The sequence below is a fragment of the Rhamphochromis sp. 'chilingali' genome (assembly GCF_963969265.1).
Source record: "Rhamphochromis sp. 'chilingali' genome assembly, chromosome: 21".
NCBI classification, from domain to species: domain Eukaryota; kingdom Metazoa; phylum Chordata; class Actinopteri; order Cichliformes; family Cichlidae; genus Rhamphochromis; species Rhamphochromis sp. 'chilingali'.
The window spans coordinates 29,077,668-29,102,337 of NC_137949.1; the positions used below are offsets into that span (position 1 = coordinate 29,077,668).

Here is a 24,670-nt window from a genome sequence, read left to right on the forward strand (position 1 = left end):
TTAGATTTGATTACTTACTTTGAAATGGGAGGAAACTAACACGCTGACGACCACTCTCTGCCAAACACTGCTTAATCATTTCAGACCTTGATATGTACAAAAAGACCCGACCAAACATGGGAGTGTACAGTACTGAGATTGATACACCTAGGTGTATCAAAGTTATCCTTGCACAAAGACACGCTCTCTCACACACACAAACACACACCTGGCCTAGCTGCAGATCCAACAAATCCCCAGCGCTTGATCTGATCGCTGTACAGACATTTTCAGTAGAATAAGGTCATCCACAAATGTCCTCTCTCACATGTAGCACACAGCAGGAAGCAGTCTGCTTCTGAAATACTTTGTGGTTTAGGCAGTGAAGCTGCCTGGATCTGACATCATACAGACTGTCTAATACCCAATAAGACTGAGTCAGGCTCTTGCGTTGACTTGCACCTCTGTTGCGTGATGTCTAGATAAATTCAGCGCTGCATGTGCGAACACGGCTTATGTCATGGCAACCTGATATTTTCCACTATATCTCAGTAATGAACCTGCCCATGATCCTCCGGCCCCGTGTGAAAACACCAAACTTCTGCCTTTAAGCCAGACAGTGAGGCTGTGATAGGTTACGTCTGACACAATCAGACGCGGTTACTTGAGACTGACAAGCTCTGATGGCCTACTTCCAGTCGGATCCAATTCCTGCTTTGTGTGACCAAACCTTGGCCTTTTTTTTTTTTTTTGTTAAACTCAACATTAGTGCAGAACCAGAGCAGGAGGAGAAGAATAGTCAGGTGAGTTATAGCCATGCTAAAAGAAGAAATGGAAATACCAGTTCTGGGAGGGGAAAGAACACTGACAGACATATTTACATATGATTTTATCACAATACTCTATTCCCAGACTGTGTGCCATTGTTCATTTATGTAAACTGAGATCTTTATCCTGTGATCTTCCCATTCTGTGCAAGAGACAAAAGAGCCAACCAATGTAATCCGTTTTCAACCATCATTTTATAACTGAGCTTCATCTAGTGTTGCGACTTCCTCACGCAGAATTCATGCAGCATAGAGCTAACCTCTTTCTTAAGAAATGCAAGAGACCAATCTGTCCACGGAGAGCCTAAGAAATCCTCTAAACCTGCGGGACTAGGCAGACTTGCATTGACAGCTAACCTACAGCTCTTACCATGCTGACTGCGTGATGGATAGCACAGTGTGATAGAGGTAGGACAAAAGGACAGATTCTATAAATAGCAACCATCGACCACCCCTTTTCCCTGCTTCTCTCAAACTCTCTCTCTCTCACAGACACACACACACACACACGCACACACACACACACACACACACGCGCGCGCGCGCGCAAACATTTAGTGCTTTGCTATTCATTATGATGGACAGCCACTCATCTCTTTTTCCCTTTTCTTAACCCAACCCCTGGTCTTTAAACTGGGGTTAAAGTGCAGATTTCTTATAGGGGTAGTCAGGTTTGCTAGGTGACCTGCGGTCTCTGACAATCTCTTCACTGACACTGTTTCTGTGAGGCTGCTGGAGTGGCCCTGGGCCTGATGATTCTCCAGCTAGACCCATCTCTTCTGGGGTCTCTCTGGGTCCTGGGTGTCTCTCCTCATAGTTGTCCATATTCCCACTGGGGGACCGTAAATGGCCTAAGCCATGAGTCAGGTCTGTCTCATTTGATCGCCCCTTTGAAATATGTCCCATCCTAGGTTGGGCTCCAGAGGGGCTAGCAAGGAGACCATCATGCCTCTGAGAGGTTATACTGAGGACATCCAGTCGTAGTGGGTCTGAGGCAGTCCGACCCTGTGTATGGCCCTGGGACTGAGAGTCAGAAACATAAGGAGGAGGATAGGAGCTGGAGGCGGTGCAGCTGTGGCTGTAGAGGTCTGGTCCAGCAAAGGAGGGCAGTGGGTGTGTGGAGGTTGGGGTTGCAGGTCGGCAGGAAAAGTCATACAGGTCAGGGAACTCAGCTTGAGCTTCCAGTTTGGGCTCAGGAGCGTGTCTCTTGCAGGAGTGGCCATGTCCAGGTCCATAGCCATGGCTGAGGCGGGAAGAAGGGCAGGGCCCATGAGGCAGGTGGTGGCTCTGAGGGCCTTCCCTCTCCATTTCTGCCATGTGCTGCTCCCTCAGAGTCATGACCGAAACACCTAGCGCAATGTCAGGCATGAACTCCCTCATAACCGGCTCCATGCTCATCTGCATTGGAAAACAGATAAACATTTATGACAGAACCTGACAATCAAGATATTCATATCCCAAAGCATAAGCCGCTAGGAACATTTGACTCAACAAAAATAAATAAATAAATAAAAATAAAAAGCATGTGGCACAAGGACATGCACGCACATATACACACTCACCACTTGCTGGTCTGAAAGCAAAGCTCGGCCCATAGCCTGTGGGTTGGTGCAGTCAGGGGGCTGAGGCCTGGGCACAGAGGAGTAGTCTGAGCTGCCATGCTTGGTGGCTGCATGGCGCTGGATCAGGGTGCGGTTGCAGGGGTAGGAGAAGGAACGGGTGGGGGTTGGCAAGGGCACGCGAGGTCGCCACGCACCCTTGAGCTGTGCGTGACTAGGTGTGGCAGGGGGGTGGTATGGGGGAGGTGGAGGAGGTAAGGGAGGGTGGAAGCCTGCTACTCCTTCCAGCTCTGTGAACATGCTATCCATGGCTGGACTGCTGTTTACCCGACAACGACCCACCTGGCGCAGGGCCAGTATTGGACTCTCATCTCCAAACCTTTCATCTGGGAAGAACTTGTATGGATTCTGCAGGTAAAAAATAAAAATCATAAATCTCATCCTCCAGAGATCTCCTCCTCCCTAACCCTGGGAACACGCTCTGCTTTCTGCCTACCTGCAGTAGCTCAGTGGCTCCGTCTGCCAGACCAAACTCCCTCAGCACCCGCAGCTGCAGCTCATAGCTGACGGTGGCTCCCTCGCCACAGTTGAGGGCATACGCTCTCTGAACCTGCTCTGTGTGTCTTAGCTCATGCAGCCTCCGAATCATCTCCTTTACCACAGATAACTGAGGCACTGAAAAGTGAAAAAGAATACAAAGTCAGACATCAGAGTAAAATGACGTGAGTCAGTTAAAGTCTTCATAGTTTGAGTCTTAACGTTGTAATTTAATCAGGGTGCTCAGAGAATCCACTGAACGGCATTATGTTTACAGATACTTGAGCAATTTCTCTGTTAGTCAGCAGTTTCTCATAACACTTAAGTCAAGCATGTGCATAATCCAGCCCGGGGGCCAATCACGGCCCTAGGTCAGATTTTATATGGTCCCTTGCTCCTACCCTATAAAATGTATTATTCATGGCCCGCCACCACAAACAGAATTAATAAAGTGTCATTTCTCTTTTCACCTCATGGTAGCAGCACCAGTAAGTCATGTTTAAAATGAACCTGAGATGCTGATATTCAGCAGCTTCAGCAGATCCTTGTTATTTTATTCTCGATATGTGAATGAAAGCAGATTTATTTTGTTAAGGTTCAAACACTTGATCACCATAATTCTTGTGTTATTGAAAATAAAGTGTTAAAAATTCATAATGTCTATGCTTTAAAAACAAGATGAGAAAGCTTGTTGGCCCCTCAATGATATACCATGAATAAATATGGCACTCTTATAAAAAAAATAAATAAAAAAAAAAAAAAAGAAGAAGAAGAAGAAGAAAGGTTTGGACACCCCTGACTTAAGTCAACCATAACTGTGTAGCATCTGCGACACTGCTCCTACCTGGAATTTCATTTGCCACGACTGATGGAGCTGTGGTTGAGTTGCTTGCCATTTGCTGGTGGTTAATCATGTGACAACACTGAGGCACAGCGTTGTTGACCATGTAGAGTGTGTCCGGGACGTTGGACATGCGCACTAGTCGCAAACGCACTAGGTCTGTCTGCTCGACCATCATTTCATCAAGAACAGACTGAGGACACATAAAAAAAAAAAACACAAGTCCTATGTGCAACTCAAGGACATGGGGAACATTTTGCAAATTAGTTCCACTTGACTGACACTTCATCTAATAATGACACACTGGTCTATGGATATGTCATAAATATTCATGGCCTCGGGAAGGCCTATAAGTTATTAGGAAAGTTTGCAAACGGACATAAAGCAAATTTCGGTCAGACTGATAGAGGCCACCACTGAATACTAAATGATTTGTATGCATAACAACAACTTGGCATGGGTAGTTTTAGCACGTCTGAGCTATAAGCAGGTCGACAAATTTTACATTAGCCCGCACCCTTTACAGAAACTCTGCTCACTTTGGCGATAGCTATATGGGACACAAATATTCCCCCGGTTTCTGCCCTGTCTATAACCCCCATTAATCATAAATAAATGAACCTTACCTTAGCCTCCTCCACGTAAGGAGAGAAAAGGCGTGGACGCACATAGATGCCTGCATTTTTCTGACGCAACCAGGCATTGGCTTTACCCCCCTCAGCTGTGGGTAGCATGTCTGAAGGAGGGGTGCTTATCAAACCCCTTTTGAGCTGTGAATAGTGAAGAATGTGGATCAATGCTCAATCTATGAAGGTCACAATAACTCAGAAACACCAGTCATAAAAGCACAGCAGCTGAGAAAAGATAGATAAGTAACACTGACTGCGTCGGCGAGGACGTCACTGTTGGGAGGTAAGATGTGCTCTGTTCGGATGAAGGGCAGGAGCGGAGACAGGATCTCCTTCAGCTCCTCCACATCCAAGTCTCTCCTTTTCACTCCCCTCTTGTTTACGCTGTGGGCTGTGCCACTCAATAGGTTGGGTTCTGGGTAAACAGGAACGACCACGGTCAGATATTATAATGATTGTAATGCTTTTTGTGCGTCAACATTTATAGTCAGAGTTTACATACACACATCGTGGTAATTTTGGGTTTTATATGATTTCTTTAAACTGTCTTCTTCCAGGGAATGACTCTACAGTAAACCTCTTTAAAGACTTTAAAAAACAAGCCTTAGGTGCACAAATTTGAATTTATCTTGGGTTCTCTCTAATCTACAGAGACAAATAGCAAAGGCTTAAATAAATACATACAACCCCATTAATATTTAGTTAAATATTAATTTGCACGTTGCACCTCGAGCAGATGCTTTTTGTAGCCATCAACAAGTTTATGGTATAATCCTGTCTGGATATTTTACCCCTCTTATTGGCAGAATTGATTGAGGTTGGGACTTTAGTAGGCAATTCCAAAAGCTTAGCGTTATCCTGCTTTATCCAAAAAATGTTTTGATGTGTGTTTGGGATCACAGTCCTGTTGGAACACAAATGTCTCCAAATTTCAACAGTCTTTGAGATGAAGTTGAAGAATGTGGAGGTAGTCCTCCAAATTTTTCAATGTATCAGTAGCACTGGCAGCAAGACAGCCTAACAGAATGATGCTACTGACAACATACTTGAAAGCTGGTGTGGTGCTTTTAGACTTGAAAGCATCACATTTGATTGATTGATTGATTGGTAATTTTTATTTCAACATGTGAACAATATACAAGTACATTTAGAAAGAAATAAGAGAGAAAAAAAATACTATACAAATTACATACAAAAAAACATTCTGATTAATTTACATGTTGAAAGGGAGTGGGAAGAAGTATACACTTATTTAATCCCACCCCTGTCCCATAAATTATCAGTGAATATTTAGTCAGCTTCCTTACTGATATAATTTGTAATAAAAATAGTGAACAGATTTCTGATATACTATATACTATAATATCACATCATGAATTTTTTGTTTGTTTGTTTTTAAATAGAGACATTCACTTAATTTAAATATTTTCCTTTTCTTTATAGATCGAGAAGATCATATCTTTATAACTCTTTTTGAACAGTTTTATGTTTGGACATTGCTTTAATTCCATATTCAGTTTGTTCCATAGTTTCACTCCTTGAACAGAAACACAAAAGCCTTTTCTTGTAGTACGTACCTTCATTGTTTTGAAGTTACAAAAACCCCTTAAATTATAACTTCCTTCTTTCAAAAAAAACATACTCTGAATATTACCTGGCAGTTCTTTATTTTTTGCTTTGAATAGAATTTGTGCTGTTTGGAATTTCACTATATCGTCAATTTTCAATATTTCAGACTGCAAAAATAGTGAGTTTGTATGTTCCCTATAACCTGCATTGTGGATGATTCGAATTGCTTTCTTTTGAAGAGTAAAAAGTGAATGTAATGTGGTTTTATAGTTATTGCCCCAGACCTCTGCACAATAGCTTAAGTATGGTGAAACCAGTGAACAGTAGAGAATATGAAGTGATGTTCTGTCGAATACCTGTTTTGCCTTGTTTAGTACTGCAATGCTTCGTGATACTTTGGAATGAATATATCTTATGTGAGCTCTCCAGTTAAGTTTTTCATCTATTATTACCCCCGGAAATTTATTTTCACTGACTCTTTCAATATCAACACCATTTATTTGAATCTTTGCATTTGTATTTAAACTACTATTTCCAAATAACATCAGTTTAGATTTATTCAAATTTAATGATAATTTGTTTTTATCAAGCCAGAACTTCACTTTACTTATTTCATTAGTCATATCCTCCAATAAATTCTGCAGATCATCACCAGAGCAAAAAATGTTTGTATCGTCAGCAAAGAGAACCATTTTTAATACTTTGGACACTTTACAGATGTCGTTAATGTACAAGTTGAAGAATTTTGGACCCAAAACTGACCCTTGGGGTACACCACAAGCAATGTCCATACATAAGGAGCAACCACCATTTATTTTCACAAACTGCTTTCTGTCACTTAAATAACTCCGGACCCAATCTAAAACTACCCCTCTGACACCATAACGTTCCAGTTTTCTTATTAATATATCATGATCTATAGTGTCAAATGCCTTTGTCAAGTCTATGAATAACCCAGCCACATATTGCTTTTTGTCTATGGAATTTGTGATGTATTCTATTGAATCTAATAGTGCCGATGATGTTGATCTGCTTGATCTGAATCCGTACTGACTCTCAGTGAGTAGTTTATGTTTATCTATAAATTTTTCCAGTCTGTTTTTAAACAGTTTTTCAAGAACTTTTGAGAATTGGGGTAGTAAAGAGACAGGCCTGTAGTTTGTGAAATGGTGTTTGTTTCCAGATTTGTATAGAGGTATAACTTTTGCTATTTTCATTCTGTCTGGAAATCGACCAGTTTTACTTTTCTAAACAGCTTTGTCTTATGTGACCATAAAGCTTTCCTCCAGAAATTCATTTGGCTTGTGGACAGCTACAAATTACAGTCGAGTTTTGAAGCTTCTTTTTTGGTTGGCACCCTCTAAGATGCAAAACGCTACCTTGTCGACAGTGACGCTGGTGTTGCAGCAGTGTCCAGTTCACGGCAGGCTCGAGCCTTGGTAGTAACGAGTTTCGTCTCATCTCTTTTTCTTCTTCCAGACATTAGGAAAGTGCTGACACATCTAAATAATTTTTACTTGAGTACAATTGTTTGAACTGGTTATCCTGGAATCTGCAGTCGTTTAAAAAATGGCTCCAAGAGACCTTCCCAACTTGTGTAACTCTGTGACTCTCCTTTTTAGATCTTCACTGAATTCCTTGAACTTTCCCATTGTTCATTGTTCCAACTACTGGTGATTCCAATAAGTGCTCAACAAAAATCCTTTTTATGGTGCAAAGAGAAACTACCAGCTGTAGTCAATTATCAACTTCTCATTATCATAATCATAATGAGAGGTTAATAGGGCTTGGCCTTGTCAACGTTAAGGCTACTGTAGAACTTTAAGCACCGTTTAGTAAAAGATTAGTAGGTATATTTCCAATCCAAAATAAATTCATATTTTTACCCTAAATTCTTGTTTTTTAAGTCATTAAAGATGTATGCTATGCAATCATTCCACCCTGGAAAAAGAACAGTTTAAAGAACTCTTCTGATGAGTGGATGTAAATATCTGACCACCACTTTAAGTATGATAACACTTTTAGTGCTTTTACATCAACCTTCTGGCTGCATTTCAAACCTTTCGCACAAGATCGTTTTGACAAATTATAGGGATCTTGAGGAATCAGGCTGCTCTCCCTTATAATATGAATACCAATAACCTTGATCATGTACCCCTCAGAAGAGCATTAATTATCACAGTAGCAACAATGACATGACAAATCAGATCGAACCACTTCCTGTTGAATTTATGGGGTAAAGTTTGGCTCTTTTTTGCTTTTAAGTATATTCACAAGGCTCTAGTAGGTGTTATTTTCCTCAGAGCAATTAGGGGGGCTGCTCAGAGGGTAATTATAGAGTGTATTATCTTACCCCTGTCTGCCATCCTCTTAATAAGCTGCTGCTCGCCCCACTTAACAACATACTTAAGAATGTCCTGTTCACTCGCCTGACAGAGAAAGAGAGATATAGGACAGAGAGAAAGCAAAAGACAAAAATATTATTAGGACAAGGTTAGATATTGTTGGGAACAGAACAGGGAAGGTATGACACGAGGATAAAGTGAAAATGCAATATGTTCAGGCAATGTCCCATCAAAGCTTGGGTCTGGTTTGTTTGGGTAGTTGGATTACAACACTTCACCTCAACCATCTGGTGTAAAGCCCAAGTTGCTTGGCAGTGCAGATGACAGCTCAGCTTTGATTAGGTTCTGGGTTTGAAAGAATTTCTCTCTAGGGAACTGTTTTTCAACTCTGGAAATTCTGGAGACTCAGCGTGTGCACGTGAACAGCGTCAGCACATGTGGACAGTGTGTGACTGGGGCAGGGACTGTGTGTTTGTATACAATATTTTCATGCAACTATCACAGATTCCCAAACACTGTGAGGTGCTATAAGTTGAGAGACGTTTCCTTACCTGTAGGTAGTCAGACTGAATTGCACTGAGAAGGTGTTCTTTGCCAAGTTCGTAGAGAACATCCGAAGTGACAACTTGACTGAACTCCTCACAGAGGAAGTGCATGGCCTGCCTATGGACCCACTTGGAGCCGTATGGTTGGGAGCTCCACTTGAGAATGGGGACAAGAGAGTCCAGAGACAAACTCTCCACAATAATGTCTTCACAGCCTGGGAGAGGCAACGAGACAGACAAGCAGAAATGTATCATATTCTGAAAAGAAGTGCATATATTGAAGTCAGAAAGATGTCACTTAACCTTAAAAAAGAAACACTACAACAACAAAAAAGCCTGTTTGAAAATGTATTTTAATGATTTAACTAAACAATTATTACAGTACGGCAAGTAACGCTGCAGCCTCTGCCAAACCATCAGTAGTTTTGACTCATATTCACTGACCCAGGGAGTCTCCCTCTAGTAGCCCCCACATCCTCCATGCTGCGTTTCCTAAATCAGAGCACATACCAGAACAGCAGGCAGCGGCTTTACTCTAACACACCAACCCACAGAAATGCCTTTGATACCTTGATGTGTTTCAGTCTCAAGCTACCTTCTCTTAACCGTGATAAGTAAACACAGCAGCTTGCGGAAATGTGCTGCCGGTGCACAAGCACACACTTTGCAAAGGTGTACACACAGACCACTTGTGTGCATAAATCAAAAATGCATTAAAAGCCACAGAAGGCTTAGGGAATTATGTGCCTGGTGCTCCAGTCATTTAAAAAAAGAACCAAGTTTTGCAAATTCAGCCAACAATGGCACTCAAACTCTTAACACTTAATCTAACACGGATCCATTTATGCAGAAATAAAGCCTCCATGTCCACTTGGATTAACATATGATCGGTTTGGTCAAGCCATCTATCACAGTTCCAAAACGAGAGAGTCTTAGTGGCTCACATTGAAAGTTCTTCTCCGATCATTAACACAAAGTGGACATTCATGAAGATAAAGCCGACTGACTGATGTCCAGTCAGAGCTGTTCTGAAGGGAAATAAAAGCTTCCCAGCTTCCTCATTCCAGGCGGTCCTGTCCATCAGTTCATCGTTGGAGGAGCAGCGGCGGCAGCAGCAGCACTCCTCTGGGAAAATCTTAAACTAGAAAATCTAAGCTGCTCTTCCGCCCTCAAACCACCACTTTGAACATAAACGCCGGGAAATTGGACACCAGACTTCAGAGCGATGACCCCACTGATACTTCAGCTTCATATCCATGCAAGCTGTGTGTACAAATTTTTGATTCGAATGGAAAAGCAACCATAATGTACATGCACAGCTATGAACCCTTTGGGTGTTTTTGCTTGTAAATGCAAGTCTTTTCAGCTGAGGCTGCATCATTAAGACAGATGTAGCTGAAATGTGGGCCTGCATATTTTTTTTCTCCTTTTTATCTGCTTTAAACAGACTGAAAAACGGGAGAAGATTTCCAGCATCTGCCTCATTGCCCACTGCTGGTCGTTTTGCTATTCATCTTCTAGAAAGTCCTCCAGTCTAGTTCAATTTTATTTTATTTATTTATTTATTTTTCACCCTCCCCTTAAAGCAGACACACAGGCATACGTCCACAAAAGCAGGCAATTCCCCACTTGGGACCAGTGGCACAGGAAAGCAAACAGCTCTGCTCTCTGTTAGCCCATTCGAATTCTCAGTGACAGCCAGTCTTTTAAAACGCAGCACTTTTTATTATGAGGTGGAGATTAGAATCAGCATTATATCTAGTACTAACCCGCCTCCCCCTCTCCACGGGTGGTGCACCACATTCACTGGAGCTTAGTCGACTGACAAGAATATCAACAGAACAGCAGGAACAGCGACAGTCAGCTCTACACTACACCAACTTTGGAATACGTATGAATTTTGTCATGCTGTCATGATTTGGAGCTCTGTGTTTATAGAGCACACAGTCTCCAAAGCCACTTAAAACATCAACTGCACTCAAAGGCATGTAAACAAGCATGTGGATGTAAATCATCTCAGCCAATCAGTCAGGAAATGGAGCTTCAGTCAAAGCAGTCAAAACACAAGATAGGGCACTGAAATCGCGGGTCGGTCAGAGAGCAAGAAGGGAAGGCAGCAATGAAACTGCACTGAAGGGCTATCATCTCTTCAGCGCGCTTGAAAAATTAATAAGGCTTTTAATACTGGTTACTATTTGAGTGAGATGTAGTCGTAAAGGGAAGCCCATCTTGAGAATTAATAAGGAAGAATGACAGAGAGCTCTACAAAAACCTCCAAGGGCCAAACCTCCTTGTAGCTGGAGGGAAGCAGCCAAGGAGCACGTAAAGGGGGATGACAGTGTGACAGATGAGAGGGGGCTCTTTCTATATGAAACCCCTGACATAAACCTCTCTGCTGTCTCCTAAAGAGACGTCGCAGCAAAACAGTTGGATGGCTTCTTACAAATTTCAAGTCTCATAATTAACCCAAATTAGGCAGATAAACACACTTTTCCAAAATGCACAAAAATATCTCTAGGAATGAAGTGATCTCAAAAAGTGTAACAACAGGAAGTTAAAGAGTAGAAAGAGAGACTTGGATAAAATAGCATCAGGTTAACCTAAACTATTTCACCACATTCCACTTTGAGGTTTGACGGGAAATGATTTGAGCTGTGCAGAACAGACGGAAAGGGAGCAAAGAGGGATAAAAATACCCCTCGATTAGGGGCTTGTTGAGAAGGTGGGGGGGTGGAGGGGGAAGACGAGGTGATGGTGTGTGGGGATGACACCATATGCCTCCTTGTTGCTGGCTTAAGCTGCCAGAATGACCCTGAGAGTGACACCCAAAGCTTGAGGGTGGGAGCTGGTGTCTAACCAGTTGTGTGTCCAGTGCTATTAAAATCCCCACACAGGTCTTAAAAAAGGTAATCGACTCTCAAGCCTTCAGTCAATACAGCAGCTACACAGTATTGATCCTCTGCTTTTAAAAGATTTTAATACCAGCATGTTTATTGCAATAAAGTGCTGTGTGTTAAAAAAAAAAAAAAAAAAAGATGTACATGTATATTTTTTATTACTTCCTCTGTAAACAGAATGTGTGGTTTCCTCTTATCAGCTTAAAGACCCACACCTACTTTAGCACATTAAGATTATGACATGGACTATATTTGTATTAATGCTGCAGCATAAGTTTGGAGAGAAAAAAAAAAAAATTCTGGCTACTCTATAGTGATCTCAGCTTTATAAAACAGTGTGCCAACAGAGCATATAGACTATGTTATATATCTGCAGCTGCCTCACCATAAAAAAATAACCTTTGAGCTACAGAGGAGTGAAGAATTGAAAGAAAACACTCACAGGCTTTTATTGTGAAACGACAGTGGTGAAGCTGTCAAATCGCAAAGTATATTTTAAATATTCTGGATGTAACTGTAAACGAGTGTCTTAAAATAATACTGGTTTGATTTCATTAGAAAGCACAAAGCAGTCAAACTCTCTGGTCTTTATAGCTTCATTTCAGTATTAGGCAAACTAATTTCCTATACTGTGACTATGAAGATCATTATTGGCCGAGAAGACACGATAAAGTAAGAAATTGTGTTTTGTCACTTTTGGATTCACACGGGCCAAATTCGGTAGTTTTGCGTGTATTTGAAAAAGACTGCTTTAAATACTGCATACTTGAAAAGGTTATTCCGATTAAAGTGGATTTTTGTTTATTTGTGTTGGAAACTGCAAAACGCTCAGGTGCCACTTTGGAGGAAGTGCAGTGGAGGAAGCGACTGGCTCATGTAAAAAGTATGGCTTTAACCTTTGCTACCAGGGTCAAAAAAAGAGTGTAATCTGAGTAAAGATAGAGCAGAAATGAAGTGTTGACAGAAGCACCTCATGTAACAGAGAGTGGGGCTGTATGCCTCCAGAGGGAGAGATAACCTATATCAGCCTGTTTCTAACACCCGTCACAGCTAGAGTAATCTGCAGCCATATTAAGTGCAGAATATTAAGACACTGAGTCTGGTAAAAAAATGACATGAATGCATGAAAAGAGACGTTATAGCAGGGTTGAGTTTTGCAAGGCATCAACTCACGTACAAAATTCTATCCTATTATGATAAAAGTCTAGCTCATATTATTAAGTTAATAGAAAATGACACAATTATGACAGGCTGGACAGGCAAATTGACTCTAAACCTTATGATCAGGCTATTGAACTACAGTTGGTTGCTGTTAAGGTTTTAAGCAATTTGTCGTAGAGACCTTGCCAGCACTTTGACTCATGTATTCTGCAGACAGGAAGGAAGAAATTACTTAGGAATGAAACTAAACAAAAAAATTTTGAGGCAGATTGTTTATCTGGGACTTTTTTTTGCTCATTTCCAGCTCCATAATTTTAATCTTGTACTCTGCTAGAATTGATTCACAGTTCGACATAATGATTATTTATATATCCGTATGTTATACTGGGCTGCTGTTCAGACTCTCTGCTACTATCTGAAACAAGCCCCTCTCCATTTAAGCCAACGTTCCTCTGGCTGGCTGCCCTTTAGAAGGAAGATTTATGGCAGATGGGAAGGGCTTCTGTCCTCACAGCCAGAGCTGTGTGCCCAACATGACCATATTAGGAATATGTCACTGATGTCACACAGAGCCACGAGTTAAAAAAAAACAAAAACAAAAAAAACTGTATGAAACAAAGCATTTAGAGCAATAAGAAGCCGGAGCTGTTGGCTCACAGGGATTATTCACATATAAACCAACCCACATTGGCCATGTTTATTATGAGCATTGACTATCCTAATAGTATCAGTAAGACAGAAAATAAGCAAAATAAGTCAAAACAGAAAAATGTGGTTGCTATCACACCCTATGTTGTTGATATTGTGACTATGACTTACCTTGAGCCAGCATGCTAAACTCCAAAAACAGAGCAATATGGTACAGCTCCATGGCCTCTTCAGTGCGTGTGCTGGCCCCACGGCTCCCTGACACTAGGGCTTGCACCTCACCGAGGCTGCCTGCTGAGGGGCTGCCACGCAGCACCAGCCCGAGCTCGACGACATCCGTGTACATGCAGTGGAGAATAACCTGCACATATTTTCGTGGTATTATGGACTCATCCAGCACTATGCGGGTGGGTGTCTGGAGTGTGCGCTCTGTCATTTCCTCGCCTGTGCGAATACGTCGCTGCAAAAGGTTCCGAAAGAAAGGAGAGCGTGCTGACAGGATAGCTTTGTGAGCCCTAAGGTCCTCGTCTGGGGTCCCTGCAGCTCCTGGGGCCCCATTGCCTCCTTGACTCACTGATGTTGCTGCAGCCACAGCTCCTCTCTCATTACAGCTCTCTATCATTTCAGAGTCTGAAGAGAAGCTGAGCAGAGCGTCATAGTAGCACATGTAGTCAAACAAGCCCTTCATGTCTGCCTCCAAGGAGTTAGGTGTACCAAACTCCTCGCTTAGCTGCACTAGCACATCCACATTCTGAAGCCTCGTATCCTCTGCTCCACCCACCCCAAACTCCCCAGTGTACAAGTAGTGAAGTAGGGCGGAGAACATGGGAACATCAATGCCAGCCGTGTCAATGTCCATTAGAACCTCTGCTCCGTACCCGGGAGATGAAGACAGCAAGGTCTTAAAAAAGGGGCAACGGGGAGCCAGGATGGCCCGATGAGCTGGAAAACAAGTACCCCGAAAGATGAGGTCCACATCTGTGCAGTACTTGTGCTGGTAGAGAGCGGCTAGATCCCGCTGCAAGCTAGGAGCCTCTGGACGTGCGAGGCTGGCCTGGAAGCTCAGCTCCTTGAGGGCTGCCGTTCCCTCATACTCCTCCACCAGGGCGTTTGTGTCACGGACGTCCCACCCTGACAAAAGCTCACGCATCTGCCGCGCATGATCCGCTGAGCGGCTAGACTTCCTCCTTTTGATGAACCTCCGCTTGAGAGTCGCCAGACCAAGACTCTTCTTCTTCCTGTCTGCCGGCCGCTCATGGCCGTGCTCCAGGCTGTATAGCTTTGACTCCCAACCATATCCCTGCTGAGAGTAGGATGAGGTCCCTGGAATAAAAACAGCTGAAGGTTAGCCTAAAAATTATTGTGTTTTAAATACATCTAATTATAATAGAAAGAAATTAACAGTTTTACATTACAAAAAAATAATTAATGGTGGGTGGTCAAGCTTTCCCTTACACACACACGGCCCTTTTTACATTTTTTAGTTTTCATATTGGGAATTGTGACATTTAGTGTACATTCATAACATGTTTTAGGTTTACCTGACATTCCTGTGACAAATGTGTTCATGCCCCCCCCCAAACAGCAACTATGGGTCCACAGTTTGTAAAAACGAAACAGTAAAAGGTGGTATGTACAGAAGTTTCAATGCAATTCAGCCACAATTTAGGCAGATAAACACCTTTTTCTGCCAGCTGAAAGACTTTCTATTCTTGGTTAAGCAATTTTCAGACACTCTTGCAGATCACTTCCAGTTCTTTTTTTTTTTTAAAGACTGTCTTACACAAATTGCATGTTAAATATACCCAGATTTTCAGTGATGTTCATGTAATGGGATTGTGAGAGCTCGATAAGGCGTCCATGGCGTAGACCATGTATATGGATCACTTCCATTTCTGTCAGCCCAACCTTCCTGCAGCTTCTTTTACCATCATATGCCCCCCTCCCTTTTTTTGCCCACCAGACATGTTTTTTTCCTGAAAGTTTTCTTGCTCAATAATATTTTGTTGATTTTCACAGTTCCCTTTAAATGCTATTTTTTAATGCCATTCTGGGCACTGGAAATTGTAAGCTGGAAGCACTTTGATATCTTTTTAAAGCTTTCCCCTGCCTTGTAGGCGACACTTGGTTTCATTTTCTCATCCTCAGTCTTTGTTAAGAGGAACCCACGGTTACTGAATCCTGGATATGTTTGAAGAGTCAGAGAATTTAATCAAAGAGAAAGTCCTAATGGTAATTCTTCTAAAAACCCCAATCAAATTCTACAAGTGGAGGGCTTCCACAACTTTTGCACAAGCAAGCCACAGTTATTTCTCAGGTGTTTATTTTCAATTTTTTAGGATCAAGAAATAAAATGAATTTGAAAAGAGGTTCATTTTAGAGCTCCTTTGCTGCAAGAGCTGTATTTGTTTCTTTTTTTTTCCTTGTTTCAAAAGCAGCCTGCACCAGTTTACTGTTGTATATCTGTGCCCTGCTCTATCAAGCTAAGGACACTCATGCCTGACCCAGCTACCAAAACATCTGGATCTAGTTCAACAACTGGAAAAAAAAGGAAGGGAAAAAGTCTTTATTTTTTTTTCAGACCAAACCTTGATCATCACAGACCCAATTATAATCCCGTCCTACTTTAGACTCCTCCATCAACGTAGGTCCATTCATGTATTTATGCCCAATCAATTACACTGAATAGCAGTTATCTTTTGCTTGAGAGGCAGGACTTGTACGTCAGAGGAACCTCTGCCAAGGAGATCCTCTCTGCCTGCCTTTCTCTCAGGATCCATCAGTGTGACCCAAATAGTAATCATTCTAACACTGTGAATCATCTATGGCCCCGGCCAGCTCAACCAAGCAGCTACAGAGCTCAGAGCAAACGGGAGAGGTCTCAGGGGCTACTGAGATAATTTGGCTCTTTGCAGTGCTTTCACTTTGAAGTGGAAACCCACATAAACCCCAGACTTAAGTCATTCTAAAACTGAAATAAACACTTTTTTTAACTTAAGAAAAGACTTATTTAAATTAATCTCTGGAGCAGCTCTCCAAACGCTCTGGCACTCAGGACTGCAGGGAAAGCTTTAAGAGCCATAAACTAGACTCTGCCACTTTCTTCAACAGCAATCAAAAAGAGTGCTTAAATGTCGACAATATGTACATACAAGCAAACCACTACACTCCATGTCAGACAGGTTTTCTGAGGATACAGGTACTAACTGAAGGCCATATGCTATGCTCTTCAACAATGACAGTAGTGAAATTGGAACAAGACCAAAAGCGAGAGAGAGAGAGAGAAAAACCCCCAAAAAACCTCTTCACATTAAAAACTCAAAGTGCAGCTGTCAGCCCATTCAGGCCAGAAAGTAGGCTATAGTCAGTCACAGGGCTCGCTTCCTGTCTACAAGTTAGATTTCAGTTCTGACAAATAAATACTTAATGCAATTATTCGTCAGCCTTAAACAATAATTTAAGTCCATATGGCACAGTAAAGTAGATCCACTGCTTTTTAATGAATTCAGTTGTACTCAAACGCTCTGTTTAAGAGCTCTCATGCATAAAAATGTTCACCTATTGCACCATTAGTTGCCATGGAAGCAGGTTAATATAATGTAATGTGTATAGCAGACCATCCCATTATGTTTGTAGAGATATTTTTTAATCAAATCTGATTCTTGACTCTACTTTGGACATGAAGAGAAATTGGGTTTTTCACCAGTAATTCATCTAACAAAAGACATTTTGCCATATTGTAAAAATAATAATAATAATCATATACATGAACTGACCGGTGATGCACTTAATACCTATAAAAGTCTGTTGTGCCTGTGAACCTCCCCCTATCCGTGGGGAGCACGAGTGCGGGTAGCTGGATCCATTGGCACCCATCCTCGGTTCTCTTCACTTGCTATTTGGGGGTCCCCCCTCGTGCTGAGTCATTCTGCTCAGACAACGTATTCCTCTCAGTCGTCAGTTGCGGGTCAGGCACGGGTCCTCTGAAGCATCCTCAGAGCTCCAGGCCCAAGCTGCCATGGCTGGAGGAAGAACAGAAGGAGAGATATTTAAGCTTAAGAGTGACTGCATTTTAAATGTTGTTGACTGCAACATTGTGAGATTGGACTTTTTGGAAAGATAATGAATGTCAGTGTTAAGGAAGGTGAACAGAGGAGCACTTAATATTATCTATCGCGCCGTTTCAGCCATATTGATTTCACGGCACCGATGAATCATAGCTGTCTTGCCATTTTACAGGTTTGAAGTGCTAAAAATTGAGTTTTTGTGAAAAGTGAAAATTGCATGGTCATTCTCCTATCTATAATCTTCAACAGTGACTCCAGTTAACAGAGACTTCCCTATCCTCCCCTCAAGAAATGACAAGCAGTCAACTACAATGTAATCCAGATGTGGTGGGGGACTTTCAGAGGGAGGTACAACCCAGAACAAGTTACTCTGCTTTTGCCTGTTATCACCTTAAACTAGAAGTAGTCTAATAAATGATTTGGGTACTTTTCCAGTTCAGTCTGTAGCCAGTGAAAACTCTTTAGTGTAGATATGTTTGACTGTAGACTTAATCCAGTATTGTAACATATTATGTTATGGGGTGGGCAACAAATATACAAATATAGAACATAGCATAAACATAGCATAAATATGTCTCTTGACAGTGATTCTACAATACAGTTTATACAGGGGGGTGCTTCATTTTCAATCCTTCCTCTCCAGGAAGCTGATGAATTTATTTATCATGAAACTGTGGTTTCTTGATAAATAAACGACAAGAAAATGAATACAAACCAAACCAGAACTTTGTACCTTGCATTACTTTAAAGTATAGGAAGTCTAATACATGACCTGGGTACTTTTCCAGTAGCCAAACTGATCCAATGGGTAGCCAACATTTAGCCAAATCAGCTCCAGAGATGAGATTAACACCCGTTTTAAGGCCTGAGATATTAACACACATATACATCCACACACAGCCGGTCCTGGTGTGTATTTGGCACCCAGAGCCATTATGCTCGCATGGCTACAAATCAGTGTGGTCTTAATGAGGTTATACTCAGGTGGATATGTTTGGTCTTTAAGAATTTGATCAGGAAAAGTAATTCCCCCTGCAAATTCTGGTGGACGCAGCAAGTGATCAGCAGAACATTATAAAATAATAGCTTTTCATATCATTTAAATTATTTTCTACATTAATTTTCTATCATGATAAAAGAAAGATAATATATGATTGGATAATGGGTATTTAACTTCTATTTTATCAATGAAGGGAACATTTGTTTTAGATTACACAAACCTTAACAGCCGACTTTATGCAAATCAGTTCTCCAATGTGACAAAAACTCTACCAAACAGACATCTGAGCACTCAGTTGGTTGTTAATTCATATGTTTGGGGGACCAGCTAATAATTCAAAGACAGAAGCTGTGCTGCAGATGCAGAGTTGAGCAGCTTTAAGTTGCTCTTTACAGTCATTACCATAACTTATTGCTGTGAGCCATGGCAATGGCCAAGCAGTTTTCCCTCTTCTCTTTTCATGCTGTCACCAGCTATGATCTAAAAGAAAACAGGGCACCTCATTAACTGAGTGTACTGACGACTACTCAAGCTAACAATTGCAAACTGAGTCTATTTGGCTTCATTTCGACAAGCATGTAGACTGCAGTTATAGAGCTGGATTGAGGGGGTCAAGCTTTTCTTAAGATTTTGCACTCGTTACTCTTAAAATGTTGCCCAAGCTTCAGAAAGTCACACAAGCCCAAAGAGCAAACCAGAGAGCGTGCAGATGTCTGGAGACGTGTATGCCGGATATGGGAAGTATAACAGCGGTTGAAGTCTGCCCTTGGCTGGTGTGAGCAAAGCTTTAATTGCAATAACTTTTATCAGGATGTTATAAAAAACATTACAGAGGTGCAAAAAGTTGGAAAGACTTTAGGACTATTGGGGTTTTCCCAAGGAGGTTGAAATCCAGCAAAGACTTTACCAAAAAACAAGGTGGGATCATAAAAGGTCATTAAAAAGAAACAAAGGAAACTCTGTCATATAGTGTCCACTAAAAGAAAGACCACTAATCAAAACAGAAGAAAACTATAAGTCACTGCTCTCAGGGGAGCAGTGACTTATAGTTTTCTTTTTTTTTCTCTTTGCGTTTCATTAGTTGAATCAGATTGGGTTTATCTATAACAGTAAGTTAGATGAAGTTTCGACTGCAGTTTATGAGTAGTCAATTCAGAAATGCAGGCAAATCCAAAGATTTTTGCAAACTACTTCTTGCAACCAAAGAAGAGGAGAAAATTCCCAATTTCCCTCTGCACTTACATCTTGGCATGAATGCGTCCCTTTATAAACATTACTAAGAAATTTGAAAATGTAATCCTCATTGTGGTCCTTTAAATAACTCAACACAAAAAGAGTCACGTATATATTCTCATTTAGTCTCTTTTGTATATTAGACCAAACTTAGAACTGGAGTGTGATGGGAGATCTGCTTTATCTCAGACTGCTGGTTTTCCTGCCTACCATACTAATAAATCATAGTGTCTGCCCCTGTAGAGAACCACTCCACAACCTCCCAAGGGTTCAATGGAAAACCACAGCCTCTTACTCCACACACAAATAGTCACCAGGCAGTCACACTAGAGCACTCCAATAAAAACATTGGTTGATCTTTATTTCATTAGACTGCTTTAAATAAGCCCCATCTTCACAGGGAATTAATTTGGACAAAATTAGAAATTGAATTTGAATATGTAGGAGAGAGGAAGCAGCCCTTGAGATATATACTGTCTTGTTTACAAAAAGGCAGCGGTGGTGGTGGTGGTTGGGGTTCTCTAAGGAGCAGAGCAGAGGCAGAATAAAACAAAGCAACTAACGCATCCATTGAACACCACACCAACTTCCCAGCGAGGCGGCTTTAATTCATTCAAATTAGCGAACCAAATTTAACTTTAGCTGCAGTGCTGAATTCTAAAACCATAATTTAGGGCAGAGACCTGACTCATAATGTGCAAGAAGCATTTTGGCCATAATCTCTCTGATGTCAAACATTAAGACACTTTCCTGCAGTTTAGATTGAAACACTGAGGCGCTCTGTTGTTGCTCAGGCTGGGAGCAGAGGAGGGCAGTGCCACAGACGGGGGAAGGCAGACACCAGCCGAGCTGGACTATGCGTCCCTAATGAGAGGTGACAAGAGACACTCCCTGCCCCCACCTACCTCTACGCACACGCTGTCATGGACACATATGCACCCTATCAAACCGCTCACCTTGCCTCAGTCATGGATCACTTTTATGTTATTTTAACAATCAGCCAGTTAAAGGGGCTTAAAAGACAAAAGAACAGCCGTTCACTGAACATACAAAAATTACTTGGCACGCGAACAGGAGCGATGTATTATTCAAATGACTGTCAGGGCTCTTTATTAATCATTTATGTGGATATCCTCATCATGGCTAGAGAAAACAGAAGAGGTGGGTACACAGGTCTTCGGTCCTGTACGCAAGCCCAAATTTTAGCAGCACATTTCTATTATTTCAGTGCAGCCTTTTCACAAGTCGTTTCCATAAACCTGAACTCATCTGCTGGAACACACACGCAACCGGCGTTTGAAGTCAAAGTGGCAGCGGTAATTAAGCTAGAATGGGCTTGACAAGATTTCGCCAAATTAAAGGTGATGTGGAGAATTACTTGGCTAGCATCGAAGATGATTGAGAATTTCCCATTTCATTCCTCTTCGGTAATTTTATAACAGCTTACTAATCTAAAAAGGCGCACACGTCTGTGCTCAAACAGCTTGAAGAAACCTGCGCGCTGTGTACTCTACTAGTCCCACTGTGAATCTTGTGAATAAAACTATGTCCGCTTTTTGATGGACGTCTTTGTTTGGTTCAGTGGCTAAATGCCCTAATCCTCTGGAAAGGAGCCAGTGCCACAGTCAGGCCTGAATGAAACACTGAAATACTCTCCCCAAACACTTTCCTGTCTGCAATTACACAGCAGTGTCATGCATTAAAGCTCTCACACACAGAGCTCTTCAATTTAATGTTTCCAAAAGGTATTTTTATTAGTCCAATGCTGACATATGTGTGTATCCATTTCACAATAGGAATCACAGAAGAAACAAAGTTTATGTTTCTGATTCACATACAACAAGAAAAACAAAAGATGCCGGCTTTGGGGGATGAAAAGAAGTTTTACTGTCACAAAACCTGTTAAATGACCTCTGGGGTAAGTTGCCCATTACATCTTTTGCTTACAGAGCTGTGCAGAAATACAGCTTTCAGTTACAGATTGTCTGACTCTTTTGATATTTGATACAATCAAGGGTGCTCTGGAAGGTCATAAAAAAGCAATGCAGCAGTGAGCAGAAACCAGAACTCTCTAACACAGAGTGACCTCCATGGCACTGATGTGTCTGCACACATCTCGCAGCAAGATACCCGACTGGAACAGCCACCGAAGGTTGGTGGAAAACAAAATAAAGTCCGCCCTTTTAAAATAATAGTCATATTTTGTCTGAAACGATAACCGGAGAACGCAAATTCAGAGGCAGAGCAGACCGCTTATGCCGACAATGTTTTTTGCCAATCAGGTAAATCAGCATAATGTTGTGTCAGGCCATTCAGCTGATTACAGATTCTGGCAGGAGAGCCATGGGAACCTAAGGAAAAATCAGAACAAGCTAGAAAACAGACAACACAGTGAAATGACAGAAACGGAGAGAGGAAACAAAAGTCCCCACGATGATGACTCATGGTGAGCAGCCTCAGGATTAGCCTGTGTCAACTAACAATATGAACCGTAATGGTGCATATTTGACATTTCACTGAGTACGCTGTCAGCTGATTACGTTTTGCTCTAGAGGCCATGAAACAAAATGGCAAATATCAAACACAGCTACCTCAAAGTTAATTTGTTTTCTTTCAGACCTTTGATTTGAAGACATGATGGCAACTTATCCAACAAACACTGGACAGATGAATGTCATCCTGTAGGTGTGCTTGCAATGGAAAACCGAACAGAACCATCATGTGAAGTAGGCATACACTTAATGACTGCGCAAACATAACCCAGTTGTCGATCTTCAGAGAATGAATGGCAACTCAGGACACAATGGGTGCTTATTTTGAGTGAGATGTCAATGCTCATTGTTGGGTTCTCCATCCAACTGGCCAGGGTAAACAGCATTCAGGGTAAAGTGCGGCTGACTGAGTGGCAAGTATTTGCAAGCTCGCTGCCTTTTCATGCCAGTCATGGATTTCTGAGCACTGTAACACTGATAATTACATGTCATTATACAGCTCTGAAGCACTGACACAAATACTTAACCCAGCGAAATGGTAAACATGAGCACTAAAACGCACGGGGAAGGCACCTTTATTCAAGTGAGGAGCTGCAAAGACAGACAGGCTGCATTTTAGAAAAAGATGGAGTTAACGGACTGACTGCTGAGTCTACCCGCAATTTCAGTGAGATTACCATGGGATTATCGCAGACTGCATATGGCTCCTCATCACTTACATGGATGCTAATGCCAACAAACATCACATACGTTGTTAGGAAAAAATCTCGCTACAGCAACACTAATTTTCTATTGGATGGGTTAATGTCAGATACCTACACAATTCAAAGAAGTCATTGGTATCTAAATCTATTATGGTAATAATTGTATGACTTGTGGAAATTATTACAAGACCTAGCCACGCAATAAGTCTTCATCTTTACATAGCGGCTACAATTGCGGTTTAAGCTGTCCCCAAAGCTCAGTCTGTCAACTACTGTGTCACACAGATGCAATAATCAGCAACATGTAGGTTTTTCTCCAAAGTGACACAAAAATCACACTTATCCTGAACTTTTCTACCAATCCAGCCACACGCAAAACGAAAACAAATAAGAGCAGTCTTCTCCAGCCCGTATGAAAATAAATCTAATTATTTGCAAAGGCTTTGTTAGCCTGCCGTTATCACGGAGCTATTGTTGCTCTCTGGGCTACCGCTGCTCAGCGGAAGCTTTGGTTAAAAGTGCCTTTAAGAGCAGAGAAAAAAAATAAAATTAAAGCGGATTGTTTTTCGCGGCTGATAAATAAAAAAGGGAAGTAATGTCCAAATTGTATGGCGACAGCCCAGCAAGAGGAGTCATATTCACCACAGCCCTGTAATTAGTAGCATATCCTAAGAGGCTAGGGTAAGCTATCTCTGCGGTGTCGCTTTGACTTCAGCCCTCGGAAATTTACTTTGAGCAAGATGAGATGCAACTGTTGAAAAGCGGTCGTTAAAAGATATTTACCAGAAAGTGAGGAGCTTCGCAGGCATTATTTTTTCTTCGTTTCCCCTCGTAGTTTAGGCAGCACTCCGATCCAACTTGTCTCAGGCAGGGAGAGGGAGAGAGAAAAAAAATGCAGCTCAACACCTTCTTTTCCCAACTCTGCTCATTACGCACGGCTCGACGTCAACCTTTGGTCTCTAATGTGCAATAGTTTCCACTTGCATCGACTTTCCGGTGATTTTTCAGCATCTACCTCGACTAAAAACTAAACCCAGACCGTTTTAAATCTCGGTTCGGTTCGGTATTTCCCCTTAGTAGCACAACGCCTTGTTGGGTGGTTGTTATGGCCTATCCCAACGCTACCCGTTTCAAGTTAGCCAAAATAAGAAGGAAACTTCCGGTCATGTTTTTCAAAATAAAACCTTCAAACGCGAGAGTTTACTGCATTTTCGTTGTGCAGTAACTTGCGACCCAATGAAAAAGCATTTCACATCCCGCGTTTGATATTCAAATTTTGCACAAATTCTGCAGGTGTCGAATAAATTTAAAAGGCACGCTTTGCTCGTGCTCTGAAACGTCTTAATTTTGGAAGTAAAGTCTATCTTTCTTTGCGTTTAGGTCAACTTAACACTCTCATTGCTGTATGCCGACTGTTCAAGAGGCCCGTCAGTACTCACAGCAGATTGTGCAATATACCGTTTGCGAGCGCCCTCTAGCGTTTAATTGGTGGCAGTAGTCAGAAATGGGCTACGTACGTGTCACAATAATATGGTCAAGATAGTACTTCTCAGCTTCCCTTTATGTTTTATATAACTGATGACATTGTCAGTAATTCTGCAGGAGAATCGGGAGCTGTGACGAACAGCGGTATGCAA

The 24,670-nt window shown here is 41.7% G+C and overlaps 1 protein-coding gene across 2 annotated transcripts; it reads right to left on the reverse strand.

Moving 5' to 3' along the window:
* Positions 1 to 702: 702 nt before the first annotated feature.
* btbd7 (BTB (POZ) domain containing 7) lies at positions 703 to 24,178 on the reverse strand. Of its 2 annotated transcripts, none has more exons than XM_080871090.1 (11): positions 23,817 to 24,178; positions 17,332 to 17,559; positions 13,709 to 14,860; positions 8,838 to 9,046; positions 8,295 to 8,370; positions 4,627 to 4,787; positions 4,370 to 4,513; positions 3,747 to 3,936; positions 2,862 to 3,040; positions 2,369 to 2,773; positions 703 to 2,204 (listed from the first exon to the last, which is right to left on the reverse strand). In XM_080871090.1, the coding sequence occupies exons 2-11, from the start codon at positions 17,411 to 17,413 to the stop codon at positions 1,446 to 1,448; spliced, it is 3,357 nt and encodes a 1,118-aa protein (XP_080727216.1). In that variant the 5' UTR covers positions 17,414 to 17,559; positions 23,817 to 24,178; the 3' UTR covers positions 703 to 1,445. The 2 variants fall into 2 exon arrangements, with proteins under 2 accessions (XP_080727216.1, XP_080727215.1); XM_080871089.1 differs by having other exon boundaries at positions 17,314 to 17,559.
* Between the last annotated feature and the right edge of the window lie 492 nt (positions 24,179 to 24,670).